The 13,353-nt window shown below is 40.1% G+C and overlaps 4 protein-coding genes across 4 annotated transcripts; all 4 read right to left on the bottom strand.

The window, feature by feature from the left end:
* Positions 1–1,011: 1,011 nt before the first annotated feature.
* Positions 1,012–7,189, bottom strand: ATC70_003411 (uncharacterized protein; the record flags this gene model as incomplete). The annotated part of the gene is made up of 2 exons (XM_064822772.1): positions 1,012–1,313; positions 2,161–7,189. 2 exons carry the CDS (start codon positions 7,187–7,189, stop codon positions 1,012–1,014), a joined length of 5,331 nt encoding a protein of 1,776 aa, XP_064679372.1.
* A 2,655-nt stretch (positions 7,190–9,844) lies between these two features.
* On the bottom strand, positions 9,845–10,546 carry ATC70_003410 (uncharacterized protein; the record flags this gene model as incomplete). The annotated part of the gene is made up of 2 exons (XM_064822771.1): positions 9,845–10,071; positions 10,132–10,546. The coding sequence occupies 2 exons, from the start codon at positions 10,544–10,546 to the stop codon at positions 9,845–9,847; spliced, it is 642 nt and encodes a 213-aa protein (XP_064679371.1).
* Positions 10,547–10,967: 421 nt separating this feature from the next.
* Positions 10,968–12,085, bottom strand: ATC70_003409 (uncharacterized protein; the record flags this gene model as incomplete). Its single annotated transcript, XM_064822770.1, has 5 exons — positions 10,968–11,142; positions 11,201–11,426; positions 11,482–11,691; positions 11,750–11,902; positions 11,953–12,085. The coding sequence occupies 5 exons, from the start codon at positions 12,083–12,085 to the stop codon at positions 10,968–10,970; spliced, it is 897 nt and encodes a 298-aa protein (XP_064679370.1).
* A 457-nt stretch (positions 12,086–12,542) lies between these two features.
* Positions 12,543–12,855, bottom strand: ATC70_003408 (uncharacterized protein; the record flags this gene model as incomplete). Its single annotated transcript, XM_064822769.1, has 2 exons — positions 12,543–12,670; positions 12,741–12,855. 2 exons carry the CDS (start codon positions 12,853–12,855, stop codon positions 12,543–12,545), a joined length of 243 nt encoding a protein of 80 aa, XP_064679369.1.
* Between the last annotated feature and the right edge of the window lie 498 nt (positions 12,856–13,353).

The following is a 13,353-nucleotide window of genomic DNA, read 5'->3' as shown; positions in this document are numbered from 1 at the left end:
AACGGTAACTTACTCGTTTGACAATAAAAATCACTACACCTTTGTTTTAGGTCGAATTCTGTCAAAATCTGGCCATTTTCAAGTACGAATAACTCATGCCACAAAGCGTTTTAAGGGCTTCGAATAGCATCAAACGACTCCTCTTGGATACGCTTTATTTACTGATGCTTTATCTCAATTTTTTTTTGGGTCATTGCAAATTCATGAAAACCCTCATTTTTTCATGAGTATTAGCAAGGGAAAATTCTCGAAAATCAAACGATCGCGTGTTTCACCCCAAAAACGAAGACTTTTTCTATAATACATATTAGACCAAATTGATCTTACAGATCCAGTGCAACACTGGAAGTTTTTTCTATGAAACTTGTATATGCTAAATTATGACATATTCGCAGAAAACCGGTTTTGAAACTTTCCCAAATTGCTCATTTTTTTCAGTCTAAAAGCTGAATGTAACCAGCAACATTCGATGCGCCTTTAGTGACTCTTCATAAATGCATTAGAAAGCAAAGTATAACAACGACAATTTTTATAGTCAAACTTAGCAAAAACGTTTAAAGAATGTAACATCAAGTCAAATTTGAACACGAAAATACCTACTGCACAGTTTCAAATTAAAGTGCAGCAGTGCAGCTACCACCGAAGAAGACTGAGACCAAATTTACTGGCCGTGACGTCGGATAGGACGCCCTCTGATTTTTCCGTATCCCCGTTTTTTACCCTTTTTGAAAAACGCATTTAGTATCAAACCACATTGATTTTGGATCACTTTTGATTGAAAATAACGCTTTAGCTTCTTATAACACGGCCTTGCAGTGTTAAAAGGACTTGATACTACTTCTTTGAAGTGGAATACGGTAGGTACCATTCGATAACGAGCACTGCCATACGTAAAATCAGCACTAATTGAATTTTTTTTATTAGGTTTTGATAATTTTTTTGCCTGTTTGACGTCGGTGCTGCTGCTATTACTTCTCTGGTGCTATCTGTGTTGTTTGCGTCTTTGGTTTATTATGCCTGGTAGTTGCTTCCTTGGTTGGTGTCTATCTCTGGCGGTTGCTTCTTTAGCCTTTGTCGGATCTCTGGTGTCGCTCGTGCTTCGGGTTTTTCTATGGTGTTGCTGTTGTTGCTGCTAGCATTGCTTCTGGTGTTGCTTCTGGTGCTGCTTCTGGTTTCGCTACTGCTGTTGTTGCTACTGGTGTTGTCGCTGGTGTTGTTGCTTACTGCTGTTGTTACTGGTGTTGTTGCTACTGGTTTTGCTACTGGTTTTGCTGCTGGTTTTGCTGCTGGTGTTGTTAATACTGGTGTTGCTGCTGTCTCTGTTGTATGCTTGTTCTTTGGTCTATCTCTGGTGATTGTCTATTCTTTGGTCTATCTGTGATTGTGGTAAGCGGTAAGTATCTTTTTTTCTTGTGGTCGCAATGATATAAAGCTTCTCTGAACGTTTGTATTATTGCTTCCTTTTTTCGTGGTAATGCATTCGTAATGTTTGCTTTGTTGCGCTTTTTTTTTTTTTTTTTTTTTTTTTGTTAAGCACAAAGAATAAAAGGATTATTATTTGTAGCTTATAAAAAATGTTCAATATTATAAAAACAAGAAAAGACTTATTTGAATAAGATCAGACACAAAAACTAAAGATTTATTGATGAAGACAAGAGTTATTCTATTTATACTAAGTTCTGAATGCCAAAGTAGCAATTTATCTTGTACAACGCTTATCACATCTGGTGAACCTCAGTATTTAGATAGCTGAGATGCACTTCACTTATCATAGCTTGTCCATGTTGTTGCACAACACAGACATATCTACCCATCAAGAATACCTTAATCTTTATAGACAGTTGTAGCCCTTCTGGCACAACATTGCCCCCCCAGATTCAGGTACTTCTTGTGGACATTTCGTAATCCCAGATTACAAAACATCATGACAATATAGCACATAAAGCACTTTCCAATAAATAATTACCAAATGACACTGCATCCGAGATCAGTCAGTAAAAACCTTGTGTAAAAACCTTTCATAGGACAAAAATGTAAGGAAAAGACTTGATCCCATCATGCTAGTAGCCATTTAAGACCTGTTTGATCTACCACTCTGACCAATTTCGCGAGTAGTAGTAGTTCGCCAGTTAACTGTTTGAGGAGCTAACCTACGTTTACCAGCAGCCTTTGCACCTTCTCTTCGAGCCCAATACAGCTCAATGTGTTTGGCCGAATCAAAGTTTTTCACAGGCTCCCAAGTATCTTCACTAGGATCATCGAACCCTTTCCATTTTACCTTATACTCATAGTTACCAGGAGATCCTCTATGATCAATCACAGCTTGAATTTCGTAATGCTCTGCAGAGAATTCATCAATTGTGATTGGCTGAGGATTCGCAGCGACTTGGTACTTGATATGATGGGTAGGCACATCTCGACTAAGGAGTGCACCCGTCTTGTCAGCCAGCACATAGGAACCTTTATCGGTTATACTATGAATCAAATAAGGTCCTTCATACCGTTCATCTAACTTATTTTGACGATGAACATTTTTAATCGTAACTTTACTACCAATAGGATAGGGTTCGGCAATGACCTTATGTTTCTTCGCAAAGTTAGCATGATCAGCATTTTGTGTATCCACAATACGCTTAGAAATAGCCGGGATAAGAACATCTTGTACAAAACGGTATCGTTTGTCAATGAGTCTGTTATCAGCTTTCTCCAAACGTTTGGAATAGTCCACCTTTGAGTAATCAGCCAGACCATTTGGTTGACGATTAAACAAAAGTGTATACGGACGAGATTTATGTAGCCGAGCATACTTGACATTGATGCAGTAATTCACCCACGGAATGAAGTGCTCCCATTGATCCCTCTTACCTTTTAACAACTTGATAGTCGTTAACTTACATATTTTGATAAATGACTCAGAAACCGAGTTACCCAATGGATTGTACCCTAATGACAGGCGATGGTCTATCCCACTGATGTCCATCATAGCACGGACCACCTCATTTATCCATTCCAGGCCTCTGTCTGAAGTCAACTTGATTGGCCATCCAAAAAGTGAGAAAACTTGAAGCATTTCCCTGGCAATTGTCGTAGCCTTCTTGTCTGGAATGCATCTTATCACAGTAAATCTCGTAAAGTAATCAGTAAGGACAAATAGAAAGTTGCTGCCGAAAGAGCTAGTAACACCCATATCACCGAGATCCATGCACCAATGATCCAAAGGTTGGGCTGCATTGACACTACGGAAAGGATGATATCCCTCTCTAGCGATATTGTACCTGTTACACTCGTCACAATCGGCTAATATTCTTTCTATGTCTTTCCGAATGTTCACCCAGTGAAACCCTTCATGATGAATTGCAGTTTCAACATGTTTGATCCCAAAATGTCCAACCAGATGCTGAGCAATGATCATATTGTCTCTTTCATTAGCAGGAGGAGTGATATAGTCAGCAAACCTAAGCGTACGCAATGTGAATTCCTTTTGCTTTTGCGAGACAGCTGTGGTGGTGCCATCTTTGATAAGAGTAGCGTTTACCGCAGTGCGTGCATGGTTGCTAAAAGAATTAGATCGTAACGCCTTAGTTGTCTTGACCAAAGTACGTTTCATTGGAGGCGAAGGTGTGACAACCTTGAGTTTGTTTTTGGAACCCTTTTTCTTTCTTTTTACACTTTCACCACCATCAGCATAGTACCTGCCCCCCAGAAGATGTCGTGCTGAAGCATCAGCATCCGAATCTTCGTAAAGTCGAGATAAAGCATCAGGAATTACGTTAAGGACACCGGGCAAATGCACAATATCGAAAGTATAAGAAAAAATGGTCTCCCACCATCCAAGCATGAGTGCATTGGGGACTTCCTGTGTATTCAAGTAGATCAGACTCTTATGGTCCGTATGTAAGGTAAACTCTCGCATATACAGAAAACGATGAAACTTAACCAAGGCATAGCAAATCCCTAGCAATTCCCTTTTCGTAGTACTGTAGTTACGCTCAGAAACAGACAATTTACGAGATACGAGACCTACATATCGAATTTCATCGTTGACCACTTGATATAAAACCGCGCCAAGAGCAGTTAAACTAGCATCAGTAGCCAAGTGAAATCGAATCGAAAAATCAGGAGGTGACAGCACAAGTGCCATCGTAAGTGCATCCTTCAAGTCGGCAATCGCTTTTGTATGAGACTCATTCCAAACATCTGTTAGATCTTTGTACTGTTTCAAGCTATCAAGATCTCGAGTCAGACGAGAATAACATGGAATGGCAGCACGAAAGTACGACATTAAACCCAAGAAAGATGCCAATTGACGACCAGTGGTAATAGCCGGCCAATCTGCAATGTTGGTAAGTTTTCTACCGTCAGGCAGTAATTTACCATTAATAACACTCCATCCCAAGAGATAAATACTACGCTGAGCGAAGACGACTTTCTCAGGATTGAGCACCAAATTAGCATCGGTTAAACGACGAATTACCTCAGCAACCAACGCATAGTGATCTTGTAGGCTCCCATTACTACTGCATAAGATGTCATCTACATAGCAGGAAACCGAGTGATCACCATCAGTAGGAAACGAAGTAGAACTAGAGCTTGTATTCAAATCAGAGAGCAGTGTTTGCAATGTGCGTACAACCACCGATCCGACATGGCGAATTCCATAAGCAGCCTTTTTATGGGTGTATTGGATATTCGTGAAGGGACAAGTAAATGAAACTTTATGAGCTTGCTCTGGATCCAAACCAAAGCTAGTAAAGCAAGCATGGATATCGAGACAAGTATGAATCATTTTCGTACCAATGCTCTGATGGATATGAGAGATCAAAGGTAACTGTTGTTTGTCATCCACTTCCAAGATAGCATTCAACTTACGAACGTCACACACCACTCTAGGCTTAGACATTGTGTAATTACCATCAGCGTCCTTTTTCTTTACAACCAACAATGGATGATTGAAACGTGTATGACTAGCAGATCTTTCAACAACACCCTCATCAAGCCATATCTGAATTTGTTTGGCAACAGCATCACGATAAGCTTCAGGCAAAGGATATTGAGCTCGCCAAGCGACAGCACCTGGTTTAGTATCAAGCTTAATAATCGAATCCGGCAGATTACACTGAGTATTCTTCATATCAATGCGCGAATTCTCTTCTAATAACCCCTTTAGTGCAAGTAGAAACGGCTGTCTCTCTTCCTCACTACCAAAAGGATGTGCGTTTGGAGTAATACCATCATCAATAGGGTCTGGTACACGAGGACCTGATTGAAAGCCATGTTGACTCACCAAGCCCGTAAGACCAATGCCAAGCTTGGACAAAATATCCATACCAAGCAATACAGGTACGTTTTCCTCAGAATAGAATGGAAATACTTCAAACAAATGGTTTTTATTTGATTTATTGTAGCTAATGTGCAAACGTACCGCACCTATTCTAGGCACAGTCGTTACTTCATGAGCCATTTGAACAAAGCTCTCATCATCATCATTAGCCTCAAATCCAGCAAGAGAGGTTCCTCCTAAGAATTGAAAGAACTTGTCAGTGACGCACGAAAACGTAGCACCCGTATCCACTAAGCCAAAGCAAATGACATTTTGAACCACAATAGGAACACAAATAGCATTGGTGGTCATAGTAGGTGGAGCACTAAATCTAGCATCGAACTTACATTGCTGAGCAAATATATTTTGTAGCGTATCGTCGTCCACAGACATGCTACTCATCTCTTTTTCAAGAAGAATAGACTGGGCACGATTCACCAGGTCAGTATCCTCAAAGATACCATGAGCTTCACTCATCACAGCATCTTGGTCAACATCAACATTGTCACTATCACCAGAAGAAGGAGCAAGGACAACCTCATCCACCGATTGTTCAGCAGAGGAGACAGCAGGGGAAGAAGCACCTTTCTCAGCTAACGCACGATCAACACGAGCAGAGAGAAAAGCAGCTTGGATTGCAGCATCCATCGAATGTTTGCCACCACGTTTCTTAGTCATGGCACGCAAAACTTTTTTACCACCATTGCCCTGATGGGTGTTACCACCACCAGTACGAATAGCAGTGTTGCAGTGATACATCTGCCCCTTTGGTCGAGGACCGTTACATTTGGAGCAAGTCCCTTCAGCAACATGTTCAGCAAATGTTTTGCCAAAACGATTAGCACTAGAACGTGGAGAGTTGGACGAGGGACCATTGGATCTCGACGAAGAGCTACTTTGCAGAGCGTTTCCACTAGAAGAAGGTGCGTACCGAGACTTCTTTGCTTCGTTCGAAACAGGTATGTCAGCAGCGCGTTTTCTTCCATCAAAAACAGAGCCCAAAGATTCTTGACCCGTCTCAATAGCCATCATATCCATCTTGCGCACGAGAGAGGACACATAATCAATGTCATAAAATGACGATTCTGGTGCCTGACTCATAGCAACCATTAGCAACCTAGCGGTAACCTTGGGGAAAGCGTCAAAAAACACCATCGCTACGACACCCTTATCACTGATGTCAGCTCTATTTCTCAACGTCTTAAACCGCTCTACGAAACCATCAACGGATTCTTCGTTTTCTTTAGTACAACGAAGAAACTCCCTAATTCTTTCGAATCTGAGCTGTTCTTTTGGTGTACCAAAACGACCGATGATAGCTCCCTTCAAGGTAGCCCAAGACACAGTGGAGCCAGATGCTTTCACAAACTCATCAAGCCAATTGCGAAGATCGCCGGGAAGACAAGGAGGAAGCAAACGATACCAGTGTTCGTCAAGATCAAGCGTGCAACTGCTCAACTTATCGGAAAACCGGCGACAACACTCCTCAATGTTGGCAAAAACTTCCTTTTTTTCATCTTTGACACGTCCAAACCATTGGAACAAAGGAAGATCATCAGGTACAGTTGAACTATTAGCCGCACCTTGACTAACCACTGTTACTTGGGAAGGACTCTGGTTAGGTGTGACCATAGAGAGAGCTTTCTCTATAGCCTCCAAGTTAGAGCACTTCTTTGACAGGGCAGCCTTCAAAGCGTCGACCTCTTCGTCCGACTTGTCCCCACTGTTCGCAACTTCAGCGATCAACCCATGAACCTCCTGACGAAGTCGCTCTACAGCTCCTCCGTATGAAAGCTCGCTTCCAACAGCTTGAACATCTGAACTCTTGTTCTGTTCTGCAGGAGACACAGTAGAATCATTCATAGTCATATTTTTGGTTTAAATTAGATAGGTAGGTTAAAATCTGGAAGATTCTGATTTACACGATCTTAAAAAATGTTAAGCACAAAGAATAAAAGGATTATTATTTGTAGCTTATAAAAAATGTTCAATATTATAAAAACAAGAAAAGACTTATTTGAATAAGATCAGACACAAAAACTAAAGATTTATTGATGAAGACAAGAGTTATTCTATTTATACTAAGTTCTGAATGCCAAAGTAGCAATTTATCTTGTACAACGCTTATCACATCTGGTGAACCTCAGTATTTAGATAGCTGAGATGCACTTCACTTATCATAGCTTGTCCATGTTGTTGCACAACACAGACATATCTACCCATCAAGAATACCTTAATCTTTATAGACAGTTGTAGCCCTTCTGGCACAACATTTTTTGTTGACTGTGATATGATCAGCTCAACGGATGCTTGCAATGTTGTTGCTTCTTATGTATGAACAACAAGCATGATGTGCTACTATATATCTGTATTGCCGTTGTAATACTACTTTGTTATATGGTTGTGGATTGTTGTTTGTGTTGCCTTTGTCGCTTCACATGAAACAGTATTAGTCATTATGTTGTATCGCACACTTATAATACTGCTGTTGCTCCTGCAATTGTGCGTGTTTGTGTTGCTTGACATCCGACTACTATCATGCACGTTGCTCATGTATGCATTTTTGTTGTAACAACAGCGAGCTGTTCTAAACATCTTTGATGTTGTCTTTGTTATGCTTTTGTTTTGCCTCACTTTTTTGTGTGAGTGTTTCTTTTTTGCTTACATACTACTATACTCTTATAGTATTATGCTTCTTCTTTCTTTCTTTCTTTTCTTTCTCTTATTATGTTTCTTTGAAGCATACCTTTTTTACGTTGTGATGGATGTGCCTATCACTGAAGCTCAACAAGACATTATTCGAGGCTAGGAGGTGGATAGGCTGCCTCCACTTGGTTATCACTACTTACTTTAGTGATGATTGAGGGTCTCAACGCCAGAATCTAAAGCTAGGTGGTGTAAGTAAGGCATGCTCTAGCACCTGGGGGAAATTTGATGATAGTTACAGCTATATTGCTATATATATAGCGGAGCTTAAAATTTTGCCTCACATCAAAACAGGGGGAAACCCTCGCAAATTTTTTTTTAGGTCAGCGGAGTTTTTACGTAATCTGATTGGCTGAAATTTGGAGCCAGAAGATACAATAAAATGTTATGTTACATGTGTCAGCAGCTTGATTCATACGAACAATAGAGCGTCTGATGTCGTTTATGATTCTATAATGCTTATTACAATGTCAAGCAGCCCATCAAACAGTTCTGTCGATGATAATTGGTATTCCTGTTTACAATTGCATATTCTATAGTCCTGATAATAGTACCGTTACTGGTAACTCACGTCCAAAATTCTGCAATTTCCATAAGGATAACAAAGCTAGAGTGGGTGTTACAGTGCTACTAGAGGGTAAATTGAAGTGATGCTTACCGGCATTCAGTCTCGACTGCAGCAGGTTGGCGCAATGCAAGCGAAAAGAGAATTGGCTAATGAAAAAAGTAAAGATTACATTTAATCATGATAATTGAAAAGTTGATGATGATGATGAGCGCCTCCAATTTATTTGAGATCCAAAATAAGACAGCTAATAACTAAATGTTTCTAAAGCAAAAGCGAGGAATTATACATTCAAACTTTTCCAAGTGCTAACTTGAAGAATCTATGTTTGATACAACAACCCAAGTTTTGATTCGATTAGCTTCTGAAATGCTGATTTCTTTAGGTAGTTTCAGTAAAAACGGCAATACTTTGGTATGAATAACTCTACTCAGTTGAACTGATAAAGTCCCAAGTCTTCATCCAAGCATAGTTTTGCTCACTTTATCGCTTTGATTTTCAAGATCGAATTATATCAATTAAATATGCAAACTGAATTTTAGTCGTTATAGCAGGGTACATTGAAGAGAAAGGTAGCAACCTGCTAGTAGAAGGCCGTTTATTTATAGCCGATTTTGAACGTTTGCTAGGACAATCTATGATTTAACAATGTCGCCACAGGAAATGTAGAGTTTTCTACACGACTCAAAATGAGCAATCAACAGTGCTTCTAACATATCTCCAAAGCCAACGTTGTTTAAGAAATCGTTTTAATCGTGACATACGCTCTTTAACCACTAAATCAAGCACTGTGATGCAACCCGTATTCAAGGAAAAGGTGATAATACAATAATCTGGCTACTATTTATTCATCTTAAAGTAATCCTTCCTACTTCCTTCACGCATGTAAATGCAGACTTCACGTTTGGCTCATTTGAACCAGTATATACTTAGATATATGCCTCATACTCTTATTCTATACTCTACGTTTTACTGGCACCTCCATTTCAAGTCGCAAGCAGACAGTCGTTTATTATCAGGTTATACACCATTAAAAACGTTGCTGGTGTGCATGTCATAAACTAAGATTACAAAGAACGAAGGAGTCTGTTGTATCATGAAGGACCTGCGCAGACATAAGTGCATCTGAGATGACAAGACGAAAGCCCCCCATTTTAGAACAAAGCTATACATGTAGTGAAACAAATAATTTCAGTCTAGAAAGTGCATGTTGATTAATTGAGCTATAACTTATAGTACAGTGAATTTATTGACTAAACAATATTGTAATACGGCTTTGATGATCCAGACTTATTTTTGCCCAGGTAAAAGAATACAGAGGAGACAGCCATTGCGCCCACTGAAGAAGCAATCACGATCAGAGTTACTCCAGTGATATATATTTGTGATCCAATAGCTCTTTTAATAGATTCAGCAATATGTCCTTCATCCACTTGGTTTGAATTATTACTCTTTGACATGGAATGGAGCAGTAAGATACCTACGCATTACAATTGCACTTGAATTAGTATTTCATTGCATTTGACAAAAACAAACATACCTGCAGCCACCCAGATTGCATCAATGGCAACATAGCTGATAGAGTAAATATTGACAACACGATGCTTGTGCTTTGCAAGTACACTAGGCTTGGTGTTGGAGTTTTTGTTGTTGTTAGCACCGCTGTCTGCTGTGCTACCATAAGTAGACTCGTGTCGTTCCGTTTTGCCTTTGCTCTTATGTGTCATGACCATGAACAAACCCAGACTCACCAGGGCAACTACAATAGTGCCTGACAAGAATACGACAGGCATTGCATCATGATCAGAGATAGCAATTGCATGTTTCAATACCAAACAAGACCGAATTGCATTGTAAATGTTGACAGGGAGCAAAGCTATCAGGGAAACCAAGAATACAGCCAATCCTGAAAACGCCAGTATAACGCCCAATACTGAACAGATGCCAATAGCCATTTTATGTGTATAATATGTAACAGAAGAAAGGAAAAGAAGCGGAAATACGGTTGTCAATTGGAAGCTTTATACACATAATGGATTTAAGTTGGTGCTGCGACTCAGCATGTCTCTTTAAGGTTCAGGAACACAAAATCAAATCAAGTAAAAACTTGGTAACAATTCCATCTCTCCAGAGGTGGATGAAAAGGCGAAATCTACTGGCTAGTCATACTAGCATCATTAGTGTGTTAGTGCATCATATGCGAAAGCGACCAAAATCCAGTGGTACCATGTTGAATAACATATGATTTTCTTTACCAAGTGCAATCCAACTTGCGCATACTCCTTAAACCGCATCACTGTCTGGATCCTCATCGTTTAAAACCTACGATACTTTTCTGATAATTCCAATTTTATTTACACTGGACAGTACGATACTCTAAAATCCACCATTTCTCTTTCGCTCTTCTGCCATCTGTCTAAACATCGCCATGGTAGCATCCTCCTTTGCTTTATAATCGTCCATCTTGCTCATAATAGGTGCTAATCGCTGTTGCTGTCTCTCAGCTCGTCTTGATTCTCTCAACTCGTTTGCTTTTCTTTCAGCTGCTAATCTACATGAGGATATCAATGCCATGTTCTTAAAAAATCACACTTTCTCCCCCCCCCTACCTTGCTTTAAAGTCATCGCCACCCATTAAATCCTGCTCAGATAATTCGACATCTGGGCTGCGTTCTCTTTTGTGGTAGGCATTGAGAGCTCTTTTCTTTGCTAATGCTGCTTCGCGCCCAGTTTCCTTTGGTGCTACTTCATCCAGCATTGCCTCTCGCCTTTCATTTCTTCTTTTGGATTCATGTTTGCGATTCCATCTTTCCTTCTCATATTGGTCTTCCCTATCTGCAAAAAGCATCAGCACATTACTCATGTAATATTGAAAAAAGAAAAACCATACCAACAGTATCTGGCATACTGGGGCCCACAGCCTGCGATCTTCTTTTACCAAATACTCTATCATCTCCACGACTTTGGCTTGTCATGCTGTCGACATTATCACGAATTGTATCCATCTCCATCTTGTTGAGATTCTTTGCAAACGACCACTTGTAACGAGTTGTATCTGATGATTCCAATTGTGCTGAATTCAAGCCTTTGTATAATTTTTCTATAACCACAAATGTCAGGCGTTGTTATTTCGCCTTGGCAGTGCGTTGTAATCATACCGTCCAGTTCATAATCATTCCATCTTTTGACAAATTTCTTGAAATATCTTCTTGCTTCTTTTGAGCTGATCTCATCCAAGTACTTGTGCTTTGATTCCTTCAGCCATACTCTAAACTCATTTGCCTTTTCAAAATAGTCATCCTCGTCAATAGCTACGAGATGATTAGTACAGGGAGCAATCTGCCCAGAAGAGTCTACTCACGTTGAATGCTCTTTTTCAACGAATCTGATATTTTACTATGTTTGCTAGATCTTCTATCGGATTCTTCATCGGATTCGTGTCGTCTCTTGTGGCTGCTACTGCTGCTACCGCCGTGTCTTTTAGATGAACTCATGATGTGTAATGTAAAAGTAAAGGCCAAACTTTTCGTAGCGCTGCATTGATTTTGTTGAAACACATCTAGTCACATTGAAGCTGATTGTCACAGAAAGCATAGCATGCAACTGTCCTTGGCACCAAGACATTGCCATTACAGACTGGTGCTTGTATGCCATTCATCCAAGCGCTTTATGTTCACATTCTATACATATCCCAATATGGATCGCAGCCATCTCATCAGAGACACAACCAGATATCACATTCAAATGCTGATTGACGTCATTTCGGCTAGATACACTAAATCACAGGTGATGAGATCCCATAAATTGAGAAACCAAGCCCATCATGACATAATTTATGTAGTCGTGGATTATGAAAGTACACACACATGCGGCACAGGCAAAAGTTATAACAATAACTTGTTAGTTTAGTATGTATTAAGTTCAAGGTATGAGGAGTGATCTCGATTCTGTTTATGGTGGAACGGCACCGTAAGTTTGGCCCTGCGTGGTAGTAGCATACACTGGCTGGTTTCTCAACTGGTGCTCTTCTCTTTGCTTGATCAATACGTAGAAAGCGTGGATATGTCCAGGGAGATAACCTATAAAGCGCCATGCAAGATGGTGAGCTGCCCATCCCTCACCTCTAAATATACTGCCCTTTTTACTTACCGAGGATTGTAAGGCACAAGTTGATCCAGAAATCAGCTCCACAGCCCTTCATGAGGAAGACACCCAAAGGAGGCAACAAGATGATGATGAAAATAAGACAGCAGGTACCGATCATTGTATATAAAGCAAATAAGTTTTGTTTTCAAGAGAAAAAGGTAAAGAGATACAGAGGAGATAAAACATCGCCTTTTATATAGGTGAGAGTTTCAACCTATAGGCTTGGTTAGCTTAAACGGGTGTTCGATTAGGGGATTGCAGTCGCATTATGTAATACGATTGACGTAGCATTCATGATGTGCAGCGAGTTGTTTATGTACCTTTCAGTCTATGTCATTTAATCCACTGCAATCACTTTCGAAGGATGATTCTCTATCTTCAATGCGGCTTTGCTGGTGCAGTGCTTTTGTAATTTCAATGCGCTGGCTTTGTAAATGATCTACATTAGCGTGCTCCTCATTAGCAGGGCGAAGAAGGCTTATTTCCAGCATAATACAAAGTAAACTGCCAACTGCTGCCAATGCATGTCAAATCACCAAAATCTGTGGACCGATTTGTAGCGCCCACAAAGCTAACACATACTAAGACGTAGCTATACCAACATGGATAGTGCGTC

This window comes from Mucor velutinosus (genome assembly GCF_035048745.1).
Source record: "Mucor velutinosus strain NIH1002 chromosome Unknown tig00000165, whole genome shotgun sequence".
Lineage (NCBI taxonomy): Eukaryota > Fungi > Mucoromycota > Mucoromycetes > Mucorales > Mucoraceae > Mucor > Mucor velutinosus.
Note: the sequence above shows the minus strand (reverse complement) of the source record. Positions and strands in the feature narration are given on the sequence as shown.